General features: G+C 37.7%; 1 protein-coding gene across 1 annotated transcript in view; it reads left to right on the forward strand.

Annotated features, from left to right (window-relative positions):
- The window catches only part of ftsj3 (FtsJ RNA 2'-O-methyltransferase 3), a 60,791-nt gene extending 41,998 nt beyond the window's left edge, over positions 1-18,793 (forward strand). The window contains exons 12-21 of the mRNA XM_039764496.1: positions 5,984-6,119; positions 6,516-6,718; positions 6,942-7,056; positions 7,294-7,378; positions 10,576-10,738; positions 12,155-12,252; positions 15,192-15,294; positions 15,507-15,690; positions 15,772-15,866; positions 15,991-18,793. Coding sequence (XP_039620430.1) covers positions 5,984-6,119; positions 6,516-6,718; positions 6,942-7,056; positions 7,294-7,378; positions 10,576-10,738; positions 12,155-12,252; positions 15,192-15,294; positions 15,507-15,690; positions 15,772-15,866; positions 15,991-16,189 — 1,381 coding nt within the window. The 3' untranslated portion in view covers positions 16,190-18,793. The remainder of the gene's footprint in view (positions 1-5,983; positions 6,120-6,515; positions 6,719-6,941; positions 7,057-7,293; positions 7,379-10,575; positions 10,739-12,154; positions 12,253-15,191; positions 15,295-15,506; positions 15,691-15,771; positions 15,867-15,990) is intronic.
- The last annotated feature ends 4,139 nt before the right edge of the window (positions 18,794-22,932 follow it).

Genomic DNA, 22,932 nt, shown 5'->3' on the forward strand with positions numbered 1-22,932 from the left:
CAATTATCAAATTATTTTTCATTCTTGGTTACAAAAACTAGTGCAGCTTCACTTCTCAAACCACTCTGTTGCAGTTTAACAGAGCTACTGTTCGGCTTGTGTTAATATCATTTTCAGAAATTTCTTTCAGAAAGCTTGTAGTACTAGGGTGTTATACTGTTGTTAGCCATTATGGATGTAATGAGAAGTCAAGCAAAATGACACCTTTTATTGGCTAACTAAAAAGATTACAATTGAGTTGCCTCAAAAGCTTGCATATTGTAATCTTTTTAGTTAGCCAATAAAAGGTGTCATTTTTTTTTTTTGCACACTTTTTTTTTGTTGTTCTCTAAAAATGAAACCATTGTTCATTTTCAGTATTCAGGGTTCTTATTAATCTATTTGAAGGGTGTACTTTCTTTTATTTAAAAAATTATTTTTTGTTTTCCTGCAATCACTTTTTTCTTTTATTACATTTTTTTCCTTTATTAAATATTAGTCCAAAGCTAGAAAAATTACCGTATTCAAATATTTATAAAATAGAATGCAAGTATAACACAATCCTTCATCCTGCCCCCCTCCCCCCCATATCAAAGCAGATAGCAAAATTGTAAATGACAGTAATGTATAATTGAGATGTTAATGTAAACATCACCTGATAGTTATATTGTACATGTACAGCATGTAAATGCATTAAATGTAACAATGTGAATATATGGCCAGTCATCAACTTATGGCCATGTTCAGTTCCAGCCAACCAGTCGTAAGGCAATCTGGACGTAAGGCAAACTGGTATATGTATTTAAACATGACCGTATGTATAGTACTGTATAATAAGTCCCTTAAGTCATGTTGTTTGTTGTATATCTTTTTTATCACCATTCCTAGCACATTGTGTAGGTTTTTAATCTTTTTTTTTTTTTGGTAAATTATTTTTATATAATATCATTTTCTTAGTTCATTACAGTGCAGTATTGTTATAACCTTATCGTTTTCTACACATTGTCAACTATTTTCTTAGTTATTTTTATAACTTTTAATTAACTTTCTTTAGGCATTGTGAAGATATTTTTATTATTAGATATTTGTACTGTTTTATTTTGCTTATTTTTACCAGTGATAGGTTAACATGCAAAAATACTATACTTGAATACTATACAAAACGTGTAGAAAATAGGAAATGTTTTATTAAACACTTGTGCTTGGCTGCGGATCAATGTCGCAGCTTGAGGTAGTCGGAGTTGGCGTTTTTTTTTCATAAAGTTGATAAACTTTATCTGACTTGTTTCTTTTTCTGACGTATTAAATTTCACAATATGGATGAAAAACATTTTGTACTATTCGTTTAGTCTTTGTATATTGTTTGATATTTAAGTCCATTTCCTCAAAATTTGTGAGAAGTTTATTTAGTTGAGAAAAACCTTCAGAATCTCCTTTCTGGTTCCTTCTTGTCATCGTTCTTCTCTTCTTCTGTCCTTTCTTCTTGAGCCTTCTTTCTTCTTCCTAAGTGAGAAGTTCTTTATTCATAAGTTTCCTGGATTCTTGGTCTAGCAGCTCCTCAACATCTTCCACTTTACGCTTCAAAGAAAGTTCCTTTGGTAGTATTAATATGTTTCATTTCAAGTTCATGCTCCCTGTCAGATTCATCTAAAGTATTAACATAACTCTTAACATGCTTTTTCCAGATTCCATTTCTGCGTTTCTTTGTCACAGCCTTGCATTCAGTAGCAATATTTCTTGTACATTTAAAAATATTCTACTGTTTTCCAAAACTCTAATAAAGATAGTTCTGGGTTGGCATCTGTTGCGGCTATAGCTTGGGTGAAAGTGGTTCAAAGATAGTGGAATGAGTGGAACTGTGTTTGGCAGCAAATAAACAACTTTCACATCTGGATGCATGTGGTCTATGAATTTCTCAATCCAAGCAATAGTCATGAATTTGAGGTATAAAACAATTCAGGAACCAGTCTCCAAACAATGCTTGAGTCACCCAGGCTTTCCAGTTTGCACAAAAATATATAGGCAGCATGTACTTGGTCACATTCTTGAATGCATACACGTTTTCTGAATGATAAATTAGAAGCTTCAGCTTAAAACCTGTGATACTCCTGCCAAGGAGTAAAGTCAGAATGCCTTTAAATGCCTTAAAACCAGGCATGCTCTTTGGCTTCTTTGTGAATGTTAGTGTGTTCTTGCATCCTTTTCCAAAATAATCTAGTTTCATCCATGTAGAAAAGCTGCTGTGGTTGATACCTTCCTTCCATGATTATTACCTACAGACTCAACACACTTTTGAGCTCCTTCCACATCTGCACTCTGTGCTTTTCCAGTGACTCAAACACTATAAAGGTTGACTCTTCTTTCGAATCACTTGAACCATCTGGTACTTGCTATAAATACTTGAGTGTAGTCTTCTCTGGCGCAATCCTTCAAAATCTGAAATAGACTTTTAACCTTCAACTACACTTCGACTACACTGTAACAGCTTTATGAATCCTTTCTTTGTCCTTCAAAATCTGTAAAATGGGATAACTTAAGTCACATGCAATAACATTCACTTTCTTTCTTTCTTCATACTGCTTGATCAGTTTCATTTTTGTGTCGAGTTCAATGACCTTTTTCTTCTTGGCAGATCCAGGAGTAGACAAGTGCACATTCCTCTTAATGGGTAACAGGGTGGAGGCAGCACCTGAAGATGTCAGCGGTCTTTTTTTAGGTTCACTCATTAGCATTCTGCATAAAGATGATGATTCCTTTCTTCTGTCTCTTGTATAGCCAACCAAAAACCTCCCAAGGTCATTACAGCAGAGTAGCATAGTAATGAAAGGTGAACTCTTTTGAAGAAGGATTACTATCCACAAATTGATTGTTTCAAACCTTGGTGGCACACAGTTTTAATCAAAGCCTTGTCTAAAATCACTATGGCTACTGTTATCTGATTTTGCTTTTGACGGCCTACTATATACAGACATGCATTAGCGTAAACAGAAAAATAGTGGTTATCTGTGCCCTGGATCCAATGTTACTTGGACTTGGTGCAGCTCGCTTAGGTTTCATGCACTTGTGCATCCTGGACATAGTGGTTAAATTTAATACAGCCGATTAAATGTTTGCATACAGTGGTCTAATAGTTAGCACAGCACTGTTTTGAGAACTAAATACTTTCAGATTATGGATGATTCTCTTTCATTTTGGTGCAAAAATGTTTAAAAAAAAATTTCATGTGATCTAGAACGTTAATTTTACTTAATTTTTCTGTAAGCTGCTACAAACAGAAACTAAATTTATTCACACTTTTTAAAAGATTTTGTCTGGGATATAATCCCACAAAATTTGTTTAGCATTTAGCCCATGGTTAGTCCTATGACACCCATTCCTCTGAGAAACAAACTGAACTTGTGCTTTGTGAATGTGTCCATGTTTGACAAAACTCATTTCCTTTTAAGATGGAACTGTATTTGACCCCAAGGGGAAATTGGGCTTTTTACTGAAGTTCATCAAATGAATAAATAAATAGACAAATACATGTACACACACGAACACACTATTCTAACTTCCCAGTCACATGAAGGCATTTTACAGGTTTGTTGCTATTGGTGTAAAGTAACACCAGTAGCATTTCTTGACACACTTCTGGTGAATAATTTGTTGATTGAAGTTTGTCAGAGTGTCGGAGAGATGATGTGCTACGTTGTTCATAATGGCATTCAGTTTTCTTTTAATTCTCCACTTTGCTATGACCAGCAGGTGTGGCAGATGTCAATAACCAGCTCCTTGGTTTTGCTGATGTTAAGTTGCACACAATCCTTTCTGCACCAAGATACAAAGTTCTCCATCTGACCCTTATACTCTCCCCCCTTTTATCAATACACCTTATAAGTGCAGAATCATCTGAAAATTTCTGCAGAGTAAAGGAGACACGACTGTACTTTGTGGTGCCCAAGTGTTGCTCATATCCGTATCAGAAACACAGTCCTTGAGTCTTACAGACTGCAGTCTGTCTCACAGATAGTCCATTATTCTAGGACACTATAGGCTTATCCATCTGCATATCTCTGAGCTTACCCCTTAACACGGATGCCATAAGCCTTTTGGAGCAGATGGACAAAGATTGGAGTGGAGGATGGAATTATCTAACAAGCAAACTGGGTCTAGGTGGTCTACCACAAGAGGACTTGTGTGGTCCAGGACAAGTCTCTCAAAGGTCTTGAAGATATAACAAGTAAGAGCCAGTGCTCTGTAGTCATTAGGTGTCTTTGGAACAGAAACAATGCAGGATATCTTTTACAGGAGCAGCACTTTCTGGAGCCTTAGGAAAAGATGAACAGGTGACAAACGATACTCCAAATTTGGTTGGCACAGGTATTAAAACCATGAAGACTAACTCCAGCTGGTCCTTTGGCTCTTCCTGTGTGCAGCTTCATCAGTTGTCTCCTCACTTTGTCTTCAGTTATGGACACCCCATACTGATGGTGGATTCATCACTGGTCATTCCAGTTGAAGCAATAGGAGTTATTGTTGTTGTAGAGGGACTGGTCATTGGAAAAAGGTGGCAGTGGGAAGGAAAATCTATTTTAAAATTTAAAACAGTTCGTAACTGGGAAAGCTTGATCTCTGAGAGGATGGGAACTATCAATGGAAAGCAGTAATTGTCACTTTCTGCAGTTAGTATTTTGAGGCAGGGATAATTGTAATTGTGATTAATATATGGTTAATTGTGCAGCATTATTAGGTACCATTGTTATTTTATATTGTAGAGCAAGAAAAGCAATAAAATATATGTAAACACATTTTCCAGCACCAATTGAGTGCATTCATTTTGTTATAAACTGGTAATAATGATGTATTAAACTTGGTGGTGTGAAATAACGCATTAAAATAAGCTGAGCTGGCTATTTAGTATTCATCAAGTAAAATGCTATGAACTCTTATTAATTGAAAGAAAGAGGCCAGTGTAACCCAAAATAAGGCATTCAATTAATGAAAATGTGTGGCAAAATCAGTTTAAAATTAACTTATTTAAATAAGTTGCTTTTAGTATGTAACAAGTTGTTAATATTTTGGAGCAGAGCTATCATTTTATAGTTACCATGTAATAGCATAAAATATAGTTTCTTTATCTATTTTGTGATCTTGTCTATAATTCTATTAAAAAATAGATCCACAGAGGCAATTAGTTTGGTTGGTGCAGCTCAGGCATGGACTGTGGCCCAAATGACATGGTACTAATGCAGCACAAATCAGTGCTTTAACTACTCGGTCTGTTAAGAGAAGTCTTGCACTTCCAAATAACAGAAATAAATCACAAAACACAATCAACGCACATAAAGACATTATGCTTTGTTGTAAGGCAAACAGACAAATAACGGCAAGAAATTTAATTTACTCATATGTTGGGTTTGACACATGCACTGAACATGCATTATGTTTTCTCAGTGTTACTGTGCTTCTTGATAATGAAGAGTTGACTCTAGTATATAATCGTAAAACATATACTGTACTTTGTAAATCTTTTGGTGCACTTTTCAGCTGCATCCTGTGTTTTTTGCCTATGGAGTACATTGTCTAGGAAAGACAACTCAGGACTTCTAAACTGAACTAGGAAAATCTTCTTTTTTTCAGCAGCACTCCATCTTGAGGTTGGAGTTTTTTAGGAATTCTTGACATTCTGAACAGCTGTGTAATTCCTTAATATGTGTGTGGTTACCACTTATAGAGATGTCATTATATAAATTTAAATTAGTATGGTATCTCTGTAGAGAACTTTGTTCCATTTACCAGATAATTTTTGTTTTGGTGGACTTGGTTGCTATGAAAGGCAATGTGTAAAGAGGAGTTTTTCTGACTTAAATTTTAAAGTGCAATGTTTTAGCAGTTAAAGCGAGAGTAACAAATTTATTGTATTTTCAGAAAAGTTTTTATATATAGAGAGAGGATTTGAAGTCCTGCTGTACTAATTTATATGAAAAAGTTGCCTAATAAACATTTATTGTCTTTGCTTCAGGAAAAAGAAAAAAATTCTGAAAGAACGAAGGAAGCTGCGGGAGCGCATTGAACTCAAGATGGACTTGCCTGGAGTATCTATTGCAGACAGTACAGACACAGGGATGTTCTCTCTAAAGACTATTTCTCAAAACAAGGCAAGGCAATTTGTTTGGAATTGTTGGCATTTCCTGAACAGCATTTAAGAATTAAGGTCTCCATAACTCATTTTTATGCAATGCAGAGGACATCATAAGTCGATTTCCATATTTTGCCACATTTAAATTTGAAGTAGCTTTCTTACCATGAATATATAAGATGGAGAAAAACCTCCTAAGCCTACACTACAGCTTTGTCTGATTTAATAAATAGAAGCACAAGTTGCATATTAGAGATTTGTTTTTTTATGTTCTGTTATCTGGAATGAATGTACAGTATTAACCAAAGTTCCACATTGCATGCATGTAACAAGCTTGGCTTTGTTAGCTGGAGTTGTGTGTAGAATAATCTTTCCAAAAATAAGTGGTAGAGTATATCTGATTTTTGTTCCACAGGTCCTTGGTGAAATCTCACGTGGGGACATGAGTGTTGCTGATTGTTTGCTGGAGGAAGGTGGGCAAGAAGAGGATGATATCTATCTATCTGACCAAGATGAGTCTGACCAGGTTTCTGTTGCCAGTGACCTTGACTCTGATGACCTGGAAGAAATTAATGAGCGCCAGAATCAGCTGAATCAGCGTAAAAATGCCTCTAAAAGGTAGGGATCTTTACAAAATATAGTTTGTTAACCGGCTGGTCACTTGTGATGAATGTTTTATGCATGACAGGCCCGGTATTGCTCTACATTTCACCTGTTCATTAATGATTTTTAGAGAAAAAGACTTGGAAGGGGTTACAGGTTCCATCTTTGTTACCATCACTACTGTTTTTTTGGTCGTTGCTTCATATATATTTTCTCATGGATTCCCTTTCTCTTTTAGAGTGACTTTTACTGAGAAAGACGAGATGCCAGAGGGCAACAGCAATGAGCTGCTAGTGGAGCTAGAGGATAAACAGCAAAAGCTTGACCATCAGACCAGCCTGTGGTTTGGGAAGGTGGGGAAAAACATTACTAATCTGTTGGTGGGAGTCTTAACAGGAGTATAATGATGTAGTGATGGTGGTGGCAGGAATGAATGTGGTCAATTGATGATGCACTGAGTGGAAATGGTTGTCTGCAAAATGAATCCCACTGTACTTTTGTTGACTTGAGGTAGTTTTCTTCTGTAATTTACACTCACTGATATGTGTAACATTTAGTTTACTTAACTCCATTCTGTTCAATTGTTGTAGGATGTTTTTGCAGAACTTGATTTAGATGCTGATGAGGACATAGAAATTGGTCAGACTAAAAAGCTTTATAGTGAACAAACAACTGGTAAGTCCATCTTAAAGCTCTTTGCATGTGTTTAGAAGTTCATAGTTTTTGTAACAGTTCCCAAAATCTGAATATTATCTTTTAAAATATTGATGTGTTCTGAGGTTGTTCTTGTTTCTTGACTTTCATTTACCTAGAATTGCTCTATTATTATAGCTGACTCCTTAAAGTCTCCTTGAACTGTGTCATGGATGCCAATATCCGGCCAGTTATTCACTGCCCCTCACCTCATATGCATCCTGTATCCCAGAGGTCTGTTTACTGGGAATGGGTTCCTGTTGAAATTCAAATATCCCTTTCCTAATGACTATAAGTTATATATTAAAACAAGAATTGACAACACTTTATACACAGGGCGTTCATTTCAGGGCACCATAATGTTTGGGACAATTGACATTACAGGTGTTTGTGATTACTCAGATGTGTTCCATTGCTTTATTAATGAAGGCATAAGATACCTAGGCTTGCTTCTACCCTTTGGAGTCTGTAGTTGCCAGCGTTCAACATGAGGACAACAGCTGTGTCAATAAATGTCAAAGAAGCCATTACGAATCTGAAAAACAAGAATAAAACCATCAGAGACATTGGTAAAACCTTAGGAGTACCTAAATGAACTGTCTTTATTATCATTAAGAAGAAAGAATACATTGGTGAGCTCAGTAATCTCAAAGAGAGTGGTAGGCCAACATATATATATTATATATAAAAATGTAATTTCTCCATGGTGTGACTAAAATGTATGCAAATACCTTTCAAGTCTGTAATGCACCTTTTAATCATGTCTTAGTTTTTTGATTTGAAATTTTAAGCTGTGGAGCAGAGGGGTAAATCAACGAAAAATTAGTCTTGGTCCCAAACATTATGGAGGCCACTGTATATTGAAGAAAAACAAGTAAAACTGTGAAAAATTGAGTGCATATGTATTTATCCCCTTTACTATGAAACCACTAAATAAGATTTGGTCCAACCAGGTAACTTCAGAATTTGCTTAACTAGGTGATTGGGTCCACCTGTGTCCAATCAAAATATCAAATGATCTGTCACATGAGTTCCATATAAGTAGACCTGTTCTGAATGGTCCCTACTCTGCAAAACCACTGAAGCAAACAACATGAAAACCAAGGAGTATTCCAAACAGGTTAAAGACACATTTGTGGTGTTTATAGCAGGGTGGGTTATAAAAAATTTTAAGGATAACACTGAAGAGCCTGCAAAGATCCACAGTGGAGGTGGGAGTATCTGTCAGCCATACACTCCACAGAGTGGAGCTTTAAAAGGACCTGCTTAAAGAAAAACAAAAATAAAACTCATTTGGAGTTAGGCCAACAGCATGTGGTGGACTCCCCAAACACATGGAAGAAGGTTCTCTAGCCAAATGTGACTTAAAAATTGATCTTTTCAACCATCATCAGAAACCCCATGTGTGACACAAACCCAACACTTCTCATTACTCCCAAGAGCACCATTCCCACAGTGAAGCATGGTCATGGCAGCATCATACTGTGGGGATGTTTTTAATCAGCAGGGGCAGGAAAACTGGTCAGTATTGAAGGAAGATGAATGACACTAAATAAAATGCAGTTCCTGAGGAAAACATGACTGCCAGAGATTTGAGACTGGGACAAAGTTTCACCTTCCAGCAGGATAATATCCCTAAACCTACTACTAAAGCTATACTGGAGTGGTTTAAAGATGAACATCCATATAACTATGACCTGTTCTGAAAGGTCCCTACTCTGCAAAACCACTAAAGCAAACAACATGAAAACCAAGGTGTATTCCAAAATGTACTTGAATGGCCTAGTTAAAGCACACACCTCAATCCAATTGAGAATCTGTGTCATGATTTGAAGATTACTGTATACCAATGCAACCCATCAAACCTGCAGGATTTGGAACAGTTTTGTCTTGAGGAATTGATCAAAAATCCCAGTGAGTTGATGTGCTATGCTAATAGAGACATTCCCCAAGACACTTGCAGCTGCAATTGCAGCAAAAGGCGGCTCAAAAAGTATTGGCTTTGGGGTGTGAATACTATGGAAGTTGAGAGAGGACATGCCATATCTTTACTTTTTTAAATTATTTGCTCGAGATAACAGACTAGTATTTGATCAGCGCATCACATTTTTGTTCAATCAAGGGCTGACACAGGCTGAAATATGTTTGTGCCTTAATTTAGAACATAATAATATTAGCGTCCACCATTTAAGAAGACGGTTAGCAAGGCTTCAACTTTATAGGCATTGCAATCAAAGCGAGCCTGATGGCAGGAGCAAAGGTTAAGTTTCATTTTCTCGCGATCATGATAAAATTATTCCATTATCTCAAGAAAACTAATTTTTTTTTTTTTTTTCCTCGATATCTCAATAAATTATTCCATTATCTCGAGAAAACAAAGTTTGTTTTCTCAACATCTTATAATAAAATTAGTCTGTTATCTCAAGGAGACAAAACACAAAACATATTGCTCGTCCTCTTTCGGCTTCCGTAGAATACCTATGCACACATTTTTTTTTTTTCCTTAATTATTGTTTGTGTCACAATAAATATTTTGTGTGATTTCCATACAAAAATCCGTCACTTTCAGGTTGTATTGTGACAAAGCGGGACAAACTCTGAGACGTATGAATACTTGGCAACACACTATATATTCTGCATTATTCTTGTGTTAAGTTATCTTGAATTTATTTGTATACACACAGCATCACAGCTGTTCCCCGGTTGTGGTTTGTAGATTAGAACTTAACTAGACATCATGTAATCCTCACCAAGTCCTATATTTAGTTAAATCTTCGCACACAACAGATTTTACTTAATCGTTTTTTTTATTCAATTAAAATTGGTTATTTGTGAGAAAGGTACAGCATTACTGCTTACATATAATAAATCCTATTGTCTCAACTCTGATGCCCATCTTCTTCTTCCATGCCATTTATAGCTTTGTGCTAATTTATGGTCCATGTACTAATGATATAGAGCGATTATCCTTCTGTATACAGGGCTCTTCTCCCAGTTTCACTGATGATTGCTTTTGAAAGGCCGCCTTAGCGATTGCAACTCTATCAAACACATTCTATGCTTTTTTTTTTTTTTGTTTTTGTTTTAAATCACTTCACTAACTTACCTATCCTGGTTCTGAGTCATCATACTGTTTTCTTTAAATTTTACTTTTAATGAAAATTACTGTATTTATTTAGAAAAAGGCACTCAAAAGGCCCCAAAAAATACTCTGTCAAATCATCAAGAGGTGAAACCTGCAGATATTCCACAGGAAAAAGATGACCAAAAGAAGACTGAAAATGACACCAATGTTGATAATGATTCTGACGACAGCAGCAGCAGCAGCAGTGATGATGAGCGGTGAGAATAATTTTTTTTTTTCTCTCTGCTTGAAACTTTCTGCATGGTAGCTCACTAAAGAAATGTAAATCACTTGCTGAATTGCTTGGATGGTAAGATGGAGTGCAGGACTATTTTTTGAGGTCGCTGTGACACTGGTGATATAGAAACTCTTTCCACACTGGTTTAGCAAGTAAATGCTGCTATGTTTTGATAAGATGTTTTGACCTTCTATATCAAAGTTTTTAATTAAAAATTGTATATACAGCTAATTTGTTAATGTGTACTAAAATAGGAAGGATACCTAACCTACTGTGCTGTGAAAAATGATTTTGCCTCTTTCATAAAATCCACTCTTTATGTATTTTACACGATGATTGGATGTACACATTTAGACAAAATGCAGTTTTACAGAACAGGACCCTGAGTGAACACACAATATGTCCAGGAAGGTATGGGAATCATCCATGTCTTTCTTTGTAAATGTGAGCTAAGCTGTGATGTTACTCTTGGATAGCAGACGTTTCTACCTTTGTGCTGTCCCCTGAAATCCATTTTAGTCAGTCTTTCTTATTGTGGAGTCATAAACTTTGAACTTCTCTAAAGCTTGAGTGGCCTGTAGTTCTTTATGTGTGTTTTTGGCATTCTTAGTAACTGGTTGAATGAGTCATTCCTGTGTCTTTGGGGTAATTTGGCATTTTGGCCTTTCCTGGGAAGATTCATTACTGGTTGAAATCTTTTCCATTTGGAAATAATGGCTATTACTGTGATGTGGTGAAGTTCCAGAGCCTTAGAAATGGCTTTGTAACCCTTTCCTGAATTGTAAATTTCAACATTGAATCAGTGTTGTGGTAAGAGTTAGTGTATGGTGAGGTTTAGATTCAACAGAGCCGACTGTAATCAGGTTTGACAGTTTTTTATCAGCATAGTCTGGTTACCAGTTCACTTTCGTCAGCTGTTTAAGTGAGTAACCAAGGGGACAATTACTTTTTCGCCTTGGCCATATAGGTGCTGGATAATTTTATTACTTAAATATATTAAGTAGCAATTTACAAGTGGTGTTATATGTTTACCCTGGTTTATCTAATAGTACATTTTGTCTAATGTGACTAACATGCAAAACCAGAGGATATCAGGAAGGGGGCAAATACTTTTTTACGCCACTTTGTGTAATAAGACCCTACACAATATTCACTCTTACCAATCTACTTAGGCAAAAAAAATCCCAGAAATATAGTTCCTCATTTCAGATAAATTCAACCAACCTTTTAAGTAACAGATACTTTATAGCCAGTTTAAAAGTAATTAAAAAAGAAGATCTGATTCAAAATTAGTTCCTTAAGTTCATTTTGTAAAATCTCCTTGTCTTTGTCAAGTTCATTTTGCTAAATATTTTTGCTCTCATTCTAAAAAAATACAATTTTCTCCTGTTTTCAGGGAGATTCAAGACATGAAGAGTAGAAAGCCACTTCAAGGGCAGAAAAGAAGCAATGAGGAGGACCAGGATTTCCAGGTGGTCCCCATTGAAAACATTAGTAAGCATTAGGGAAGGGGTGGACATTTTTTTCTTCCTTTTTTTTCCTGAAATGTAAGGACATTTTATAATCAAATATGGACATTTTGCAAAATATGGAAATAACACTTTATTAAAATATTAAAGCAACCTATTTATATTCATTAATAATAGAGAAAATGCACTAAGAAATTAAGCAGCATTATAGATTCAGTTTCCATTGTTTTTGTATTAAAATTGTCAAAACAAATATACTAATTTAATCAAAAGAAAACATGTTTCATTTAAGTCAGTGGTGCTTAGTTTGTCAAACAAAGGACACATTTGTTGAAGGTGCAATGGAGTGTCAACGAGCAACAGTTACTTTTTAGCCTAATTACACATTGGGTTTGCCACAATTATTTTGCTAAAGTATTTATTTGAAATGTACTAAAATTTAAACCAGATTTGCTTTTCAAAGCCCAGGATTTCAGCCAGTTATTCATACAAATCCTTCAGCCCTGAAGACAGTAGAACAGCCGCTAATGTACAACTGAAGCAGCGCACAACACCAGCTACCTAGAATTAAATGAGTGCAATGGCCAGAGGTGGGCTCTCGAGACTGACTTTGAGGCAACTTGTAAAGAGCGACCTTTGTAGTGACCAATAAAAGTTCAATTAGAGAGGGACAGAGTTTAAATAGGAAAGAGATAATAAGGGATGATGATGACAAATGAGCAGAGCAGAAACAGAAGAGCACTGTAGTCAATTCTGGTACTGAAGTACAGAGGGCTAAACTCAGATCCTGGGACACGGCACTCCCAGCCACTTTCTTAAGTAGTAAACAACTGATTGCTGAATAGTTTGTTGGTATGGAACAAGCTTCTTTTATGATAAATTTATTCAACCTGTTTTTTAATACCCCGAACCCTCAGTTTTCTTTTTCCATTAAACAAGGATATACAATAATGAGATTCAAAGTGAGACAGCAGCTTTGTCCTGTTTTCACCTTTGTGTCCATCAAACAACATGTGTTTCAATAAAATTATATGAAAGTGATGATCTGAGACATACTGATCTGCTCTACTCCACAAAAAAATTAAATTAAAACCGCAAATCAACAATTTTGGCGTGATGTGCCAGAGTAAGGTCACCTAAGGCATACAATTTAATAACTTGTTTCATTAACAGCAAGAATTGGCTTCTAATGCCCCATCCAACCCCCACCCAAAAACACTTGAGTTTAAAGAAGGTGATCAAATTTCAAATTTTGCATATGTTTATTGGTCAGTTTATGGTTAAGAATGAAAGAAAAATTATGAATAGTAACATACAAATCAATTAAAGTTAATGCAAAAGAAGCATGTTCCTTTAGCAACAGAAATGATTTACACATTTAATAAAGTGGCTAGAATGAAAAAAAAATGCACTTACTATAGCCCTCCAGAGTCTCATCTTCAGATCCTACAGCACAAATTCAGCCAGAAACATGATGGTGTCTAAAAGAATTATAATAAACAGAATGGTTCTGGGCTCAGGTGTTTGTTGCCTTTAAAGCCATTTCCCTGATTTTTTCATTAACACAATTCTCACTTATTCTTGTACACTAATCTTGTTAGTTTCTCAAGATGGTGTGCACAGTTGTGGTAGTGTTAGACCTTTCACTACGATCATGTAGTAGCCTGATTGTGTTATGTAAATACCCAAGAATGTATATAATGAAACTGATGTACCTGAGAAATTAAAAATTACTTTGGTCTGATATGATGACTGTCATCATGTGATCCACTTGACTAGCGCCTGTGAACTGTAGATTTTTACTAGGCCACACATTGAGAGCTACTGACATAAGCTTCCAGCCTAGCTTGTTAACACGTTTATTTAACATTAGCCAGACTGTTAGCTACCTAAAATCATCTTCATCTTTTGGCCTCTCCCATTAGGGGTTGTCACAACGGATCATCTTCTTCCATATCTTTCTGTCCTGTGCATCTTGTTCTGTTAAACCCATCACCTGCAAACCTCTTCTCTCACCACATCCATAAACCTTCACTTAGGTCTTCCTCTTCCCTGGCAGCTCTGTCCTTAGCATCCTTCTCCCAATATACTCAGCATCTCTCCTCTGCACATGTCCAAACCAGTGCAATCTCGCCTCTCTGACTTTGTCGCCCAACCGTCCAGCCTGAGCTGACCCTCTAATGTACTCCTTTCTAATCCTATCCATCCTCGTCACACCCAATGCAAATCTTAGCATCTTTAACTCTGCCACCTCCAGCTCTGTCTCCTGCTTTCTGGTCAGTGCCACTGTCTCCAACCCATATTACATAGCTGGTCTCACTACCGTCCTGTAGACCCTCCCTTTCACTCTTGCTGATACCCGTCTGTCATAAATTACTCCTGACACTCTTCTCCACCCATTCCATCCTAGCTGCACTCTCTTCTTCACCTCTCTTCCACAATCCCCATTACTGTGTATTGTTGATCCCAACAAGTATTTAAACTCATCCACCTTTGCCAACTCTTGCTACCTAAAATAACCCGTTCATAAACCATCACCTTAGAGACTGTCATTCAGTTTGCAGGCATGTTTAGTTTTTATCAATTGTTGCCACCCCTGAAAGCCATGGTTTGTCTGGTGGTGGTTTTATTGTTCTTTATGTTTTACTGAAGATTTTGCAGTAGTTGGTAGTGCTTCTGCTACAGTAAATGAGCAAGGTTATGTAGTCTGCAAACAAAGGTGGAATATATGGGGAAGCTGTAAAAAATGTAAGATGAGATGAATTTTAGTAAGACTGTGAACGTCATAACTGTTAAATTATTACTAATATTTCACTTGGGGTTTAAGGAACAAAATTATTTGAGGGTGTCTTTGCCCTTTCCAGCTCTGAATTAGGGTGAGGATTGAAGGTGCCAAATACATGAGACATTCTGTGTTGATGTGCATTTCTCAGAAATATTTACTTAATTCATTCCTACTCCCAGATAAAAAGGCCAGAATACTGGATGCTGAGGGACTTGCTCTGGGAACAGTGCTAGCTACATCAAAGAAGAAGCAGCGAAATCTTGTAGATGATTCATTTAACAGGTGTGTATGTACTGTTGTTCTATTCCAGCCCTTCTAAGCTGCATGTTTGTCTCCTCTGTGGTTGACACTGTGGTCACTTACTGCTTTCTGTGGGGTTATTGAATTGTTTCCAGTTTTAGTAGTGGAAAGTCACAGGTCAGTGTGTAGTCTCCAAGACTTTAGTCTTGTGTAGTCTTTCAAGGCAAATAAATTGGTTGTATATTCGGTAACAGATATGCTTTCAATGAGGAGGAGTATGAAGCTCCTGAGTGGTTTGTTAATGATGAAAGGAAACACAGAACCAAGCCCATCCCCCTAACTCGTGAAATGGTGGAAGAATACAAGCAACGCTGGAAGGAAATTAATGCCCGGCCTATCAAGAAAGTGGCAGAAGCCAAAGCTCGCAAGAAGAGGAGGGTGAGGCTAACATAAATGATACGCCGGACCCTGGGTCATTGTCCTACAGGTCCGCTGCTAATGTGTGCCTCTCTATTTTAGATGCTCAAAAAGATGGAACAGGCAAAAAAGAAAGCAGAGGCTGTAGTGAATACGGTGGACATTTCGGAACGTGAAAAGGTGGCACAGCTGAAAAGGTATGTGATACTTCGCCTACCTGTATTGAAACACCATTGCTGACTTCCTGTCAGCTTTCTAGACTTGTGGTTATGCACATCCCAATATTCTTCATGTTCATCTTTGTCATCTTTGTCTTTTCAGCATTTACAAGAAGGCGGGTATTGGTAAAGAGAAGCGCGAGATCACATATGTTGTAGCTAAAAGGGCAGCTGGACCAAAGGTACGAAGGCCTGCTGGAGTGAAAGGACAATTCAAAGTGGTTGATAGGAGACTGAAAAAGGACACAAGAGGAATGAAGGGAAAAGCACAACAGAAGGGCAGTGGAAAGAAAAGAAAATAGCCACTCTGTGGGTCATACCTTCCAACAGGATACAAGACTATATCATTGCTTTTGTTTTCAACAGCGTCCTGAAAGAAAATGCTCATGTGATGATATTTTTTAAATACTGTTTGCGTTTGTTATTAAATGCAGTACTCTTGGAGCATTGAATTCCTCCTTTTGGCTTAAGTATTCTAAAGATAATAATAGTCATGTCTTCTGTAGCAGAAGTGGAAAAGTGCAATTTACAACTAAGCAACCGGTAGAAGCATGAAGATACTATGATTTTTCCCAATTTCTGGAGTCCTTGGATGCCAGTCTTAAATGGTGGCATTTCATTGATAGTTAAGTGCCTCTGGTTATATTAATCCTTTATTATGAGTGACAATGAAGTGTAGGGGCAGTGATTCAGACCTTTTTTGGTTTTAAGAATTGACCATTAGGTATACCCAATGGTGTAATGTCTGAATTGCATGTTTCCCAGGATTAAATATTTAGTGAAAATGTACATGGTATCCAAATAAGTAAAGAGAATTCGCTCGGCTGACCTACTTAAATCAAGGTGGAATGTCATTTCTGCTTTGGGAGTTTGTTTTTTTTTTTTTTTGTTTGTTTGTTTGTTTTTTCCCATCCTACCAAATCAACAGTATGCCAAGTAGTGTTTTAAGGAAGGAGAGAATTTTTAGCAAACTTTCCCTAATCCATGCTACTCCAACCTCTACAAGCTAAATGTTTTAGCATGACCTCCTAGTTCTTCATTCTGCATGAACATTATTTAGAGTCACCAGTTAGAGTGTGTACAACAAAGCATGGCACCCTTAAGAATGTGCAAGAGGGACTTCCTGGTGGTTGGATGGGTGGTCCTGTCACAGATAATGGAGAACACTGTTTTATATAGCAGCTTGCTGACTTGTTCCTATTAGCTGAACTTTGTATGTGAAGCAGTGCTAGCCATTCTAAATAATAATATAATTGTTTGGCTGACACCTTTATTCAATGAAACTTACAACATCAGATATACAATTAGCTACAGTTCTTTTGTGTTTCCAGTTGGAATACAGGAATGTGAACTGTCTTGCTGTTGATCACACAGTGTCAGTAGTGGGATTTAAACCCACAAACTCATGGGTCCTAGCTCTGGGTGAAGCTGGGTAACTCAGCTAGTAATTAAATAAAAGCAACTATTCCACCCAAACCACATCCTCCTTTCGTGCTGTATTTTAGTACTGCTGTACTACCTAAGTGGTTCTTATTTCCTGCCTATTCTTTTGTTAACAATAAGCAAATGTGCACAATTCAGAGGCCTGTATATTTGTGTGTGGTGTGGTCATCCAAACGAGGACAGCTTAAATACAGTAATAAGCTTCAGTATATTTTTGGTGCTTATTAGATATGTACATTTAAGAAATGTTAATAGTGATATTTTACTCATTCCAGTACAAAATAGACCATACCATGTTGAAAGTGTGCACGTTCTATAAAAAGCCAAAGGGCTGACAGTCACTGGTCAGTGGTCTTCTTTTAGTGCGTGAGACATGACAGCACTTGAGAGATAGCAACACTACTGCCTGTTATGTCTAGAAAGTGCAGTCATGTTTCGAGATACTAAGGTATGACAGAGTGTGCGATTGTTTATATGTTTGTGTAAAAGATAAAAGATAACCAAGATGTACTTCGAGTTTGAAACATTGCGTTAAATTTTTTTTTCTGTCATTTTCAAAAGCAAAGTTTGAGCAAAACACTTTAAAAATTAAATATCAATACAACATTTATGTTTCCATCCTTTAATTTTATTTTTCTTGGACCCTTGCTTCCCATTTCATTTTTATAAGGAGCTAGTCAATATCCCAAGAGTAGCATTACCAAGGTAGTAACCAACTGTGAATATGGGGACAGATTCTTGTGCCTTTTTACACTGTTATGACACCAAGCCATCTTTGGTTCACCACCAGACTTTGTTTTGGATGAAGGAGGAGGCAAAAGTAAGCCCAGGGAATATCCACAGGTGGTGAGATTCCTGGAGCTGAGAAACACTTGGTAAAGTATATTTACACACAGACACTCGATATGAAGTACACCTGCTGGTTAAGGCAAACCGCCTGTTCCTCCATACAGCCTTTTGCATGGCTGCCATTCAGTGTATACAGTTTGCAGAAATTAGGAAAGACTATAATTTTAAACAATCAAAGATTAGGAAGGACAACAGACTTTGATGTGATAATTTGATATTGGAAAAGGTGGTTCAGTTCATTAAACAGTCCAGTTTGCCAGGATTACACTTAAGATGTGCAAACCCACAGGTACTAACAACCCTTAAGTAAGCACTTCAGAGAGAAGATGAGCAGCCGTCCTGATAGAGGATTACACCTGACACAATCTTGTTTCTATTTAAAAAAAAAAAAAAAAATCTAGACAGTGATGGTCTTCTGATGGTAATAGAAAAAAGGGTCTGATGGAGTAGCAAACAGGTAAGAGTCAAAAGAGGTTTCTACCTTAAAGCAGAAACAGAAGGGGCTTGCACAGAGACCTCTGTCTTTTAAATATTTCTAGAGTACTTGGAAATTCTGTGATTTATTGTTCTTGTAATTTCCCAGAATATCTTGCAATAAATGATGCAGTACTGGCCCCGTTCGTGTTGAGTTGCTTCGGCCTTCTTTGTCCATTCAGTGTAATGCTCTGTCGTCACCGTACAGACAGAGCAACAGCGAGAACAGAAGAAATATTGGGGATACATAAACAACCATTTCCAGAGGGGGAAAAAAAGAAAGTTTTAATAAATCACAAAAACATAAATGATCAACTGGCCTTTTCTCAATAAGGCATAGGCAGAGGTGCTACAGGGAAGAAACGATACAGGAGGAATAGTGTGGTTTCGGACCTGACCATGGATCAGTAGATCAGCACCTCTCTCTGTTTTGTAGAACTGGAAACAGCATATGACCATGTTCTGGTGAAGGAGCTGCAGGCATACAGGGTAACAGAGCTATTTTACATGCTATTTGTTTCCTATATGAAGAAGTGTGAACTGCATCCAAATACTTTTGTCTTAAGTTGAATTTGTTTACTGTTGGTGTCACACTCTGTTTATGCTGTGTCTTTTCACCACTTCTGTTTGTGGTTTTCATGGAGAGGATAACAAAACAGCCAAGGAAGTAAAAATGTTCAATTAGGGAAGCTAGAGGTAGCTTTGCAAATAATGTCCACTTTGCCTCATCTGACCGTGACCTTCAATGTTAAGCGGCAGGGATGAGGATCAGCACCTCCACATTTGAGGTCATAATTCTGTCTCTGAAAGTTTCTCCAGGAGGCAGGTGTACACATTTGTTAGCACCCTTATAGCTCCTTGATAAAGTGCTGTACAACTCCTGAAAATTGAGTAAATGAAAAGCAACTGTCCCACATATACCAGCACACCTTTGATTTGTCATAGAGTAAAAGGAAGCAAGTGTGAAAAGAAGTATTATTTATTCGACATGATATCCTAAAATGGCCTGGACCTGTTTGTTGGTACCCTTCAGAAAAGGCCATAAATAACTGGATTGCAGTGATTTTTCAAACTAGCTGTTTTCTTTAATTAGTATCACACACACAACTCCAGTCATGCAATCAGTCATTCAGTTTATTTAAATGGAGAAAGGTAGTCACTCTGTTGTTTGGTATCTGGTATTGGTAGAGAGTTGTCTGAGAAGATCAGAAAGGAAATTATAGATAAGCATTTTAGGCTTTAAGACCATCTCTGATCAACTTGATGTTCCAGTGACAGCAGCTACAAATATTATTAAGATGTTTAAAGTCCATGGGACTGTAGTCAACCTCCCCGGACGTGGCCACAAGAAGAAAATCGACCCCAGAAGGAAAGTGAGACTGGTAGACAAAAAACAAAGGACAACTTCCAAACACATGTAAGCTGACCTCCAAGGTCAAAGTCCATCAATGTCTGATCAGACCATCCGTCACTTTTCAAGTGACAGTGGGCTCAATGGAAGAAGAGCACTCCACTGTTGGAACAAAACCATTAAAAAAAAATCACAATGGAATTTGAGAAAATGCATAACTGGAGCACATAAAAATGAAAAAAATAAAGCTTTAAAGAAAAGAAGACCATGCCTACTGTGAAACATAGAAGAGACTTGCTTATGTTTTGGGGCTGCTTTGCTGCATCTGCAATGGGGTGCCTTGATTTTGTTCAGTGTACACACTGAAATCTCACGACCATCAAGACATTCTGAAGCAAAACATATGCCCAGTGTTGGAAAGCTCCGTCTCAGTTGCAGGTCATGGATCCTCCAACAGGATGATGACCCAAACCCAGAGCTAAAAGCACCCAAAGAATGGCCAAGAAGAAAATATTGGACTCTATCACTGAATGATGTACCATGTAACCGAGATATTCTGGAATAAGGTAGAAACCGTGGTGAATAAGGCTAGGGAGATCTCGGCCCCAGGGCCAAGCAGGGTACCATACAAGGTCTATAAGAACTAGCTAAAGACATCTTACTGACTTTGAAAGGCCTTGAAGGTAATCGAGAGAGAGAGAGAGAGAGAGAGAGAGAGAGAGAGAGAGAGAGTTGCTGAGGCAGAGGGTGTGCGGATACCCAAAGAAGAGAGATCAGAAAACATCAATTCCACATAATTGCTTTACTCAGAGTGGAATTCAAGTTCTTGTTCAACATTGTGTTCAATGTCCTGTTGAGCAACGGATACACTGACACCAGTGTACAGAAGGGAGGTATTCCAAATGTCTTAGGATGTTGGGAGGACACAGGCGTGCCGACTCAGCTCATCTGGGAAGCCAGAGGGGACCTGACCGTATTGTGCTTGGATCTTGCTAATGCATATAGATCAATCCCACATGAACTGGTCGAAGTGGCATTCGAGAGACACTACCTGTATGTCCAAGGGAAAATAAAACACCCTGTCATGGATTATTATGGTAGCTTCAGAATGACGGTCCCTTCAGGGCTAATAATATCTGAGTGGCACCAGCTGCTGGCAGGAATTATCACCAATTGCACCATCTCTGGAACTCTTTTCACTCTGGCTATAAACATGATGGTGATGGCTGTGAAACTGGAATACCAGGAGCCGATTAGCAAGAGAGCAATAAGGCAGCCACCAATATGGATCATCTAAAAGTGATGACAAGAGCAGTTCTGGGATCCAGATGGATCCTACAGGGGCTGGAGAGGATAATGACCTGGGCTTCCACAAGTTTTAAGCCAGCAAAGTCCAAGTCAATACTGTAGTGTTGAAGAAAGGGAATGTCATGTATCTGTAGAAATGGTATTTATCAAGAAGGGAGAGCAGCCAATAAAGCTCAGTGAAACTGGTCTGCTACACACAGCACGGGATTGGGCGATGTCAGTTAACCTAGAAAAGCAACTCAGAATACCATCGCACATCATCCAGACCACACTGACACCCAATATCATCGGTTCAGAGGCCACAAAACAGCTCATCTTGGTGGAGCTTATAGTTCCATAGGAGGAAAGGATGGAGTAAGACCAGAGAAAGGAAGAAGAAATAATAACAGAAGTGGTTGAGAGCTGTTGGCACCAAGGACAAAGAACAAGGTGCTTACCTGTAGAGATGGGGTGCAGGTTGTTTGTAGAGCAATCCATACGGAAGGCCTACAGAACCCTTGGCATCATCCGGGCAAGCAGTGCAAGAGTCATCAGGAATAATCTGTAAATTGCAGAGAATGCCTCCTGATGGCTTTGGCTTAAGAGAAGAGAGCCATAGGGCTGTAGTAAGCCACTTGGGCACAGGCTGATCAACCTCAGTTGGGTCACCTGGAAGAGGATGTACGATAGTTTGAAAGACCTGAAACACTCAGTGACACCAGGTTCTATCACTGATGTGTCCAAGTACATAAATAAAACGATGCATCATGTAACTGAGACTATTGCAAAGTGGCCTTTTAAATTCTTTTGACCCTCTATGGAAAGAACTGAAACATGCAGTCTGGAGCAATTTGCTAAGGAAGTGTAGGCCAAACTACCTGATGACAGATGTAGAAGTCTCGTTGAGAACTCCAGGAATCACTTGTTTTCAGCGATTGCCTCTAAAGGTTGTGCAGCAATGGATTAACACATTTGTCCACATCTGCAAAAAATGTGCACAAAAAGAGGCTTGAAAGGTAGTCAGGATATATAAAAGCAAACTTAATGGGAGAACATGCATATATTTATGGCAACTCTGACTCATCCGTATGCAACATTTCAGAGAAAGTATGACATCCTTGGTGTGGTTTGTCGTGTGGTGGGTGCGGCACTGTATGTAATGAGCGCATGCTCTCGACCTCATCCTCCCTCTTGATCAAATTGGGAAATGCAGCCAAACCGGCTAAATGATGAGTCAGGCATATAATAATTCATAGCTCTGAGCCATTATTAGAATGTCGGCCGTCGTGACTATAATATTATACCTTAAAAGTGATGAATATGATGTACAGATTGTATTTTTGTTCCCTTTTACAAAGGTCAATGCTGCATATTTGCACTTGTGACAATCTGGGTTAGCTGCAGCTGCCATACCCCTTGAACTTGGGACCATCAATAGTCATAAACCAAGAATGAGCTGGGCAATGACAACACTTAATAACAAGATGTTCACTCCTTAAGTACTTTTATTTTCAAACACAAAAGTCAAACAGGGGTTCAAAACCTCAAAATGCATAAGTGCAGTGCTTCTTAATAAATAAATTCAATAAAAAACAATGTCTTCATTGAGGTTGGAAAGTCCAATAAATAAATAATCCCAAG

This window comes from Polypterus senegalus, chromosome 1 (genome assembly GCF_016835505.1).
Source record: "Polypterus senegalus isolate Bchr_013 chromosome 1, ASM1683550v1, whole genome shotgun sequence".
NCBI lineage: Eukaryota > Metazoa > Chordata > Cladistia > Polypteriformes > Polypteridae > Polypterus > Polypterus senegalus.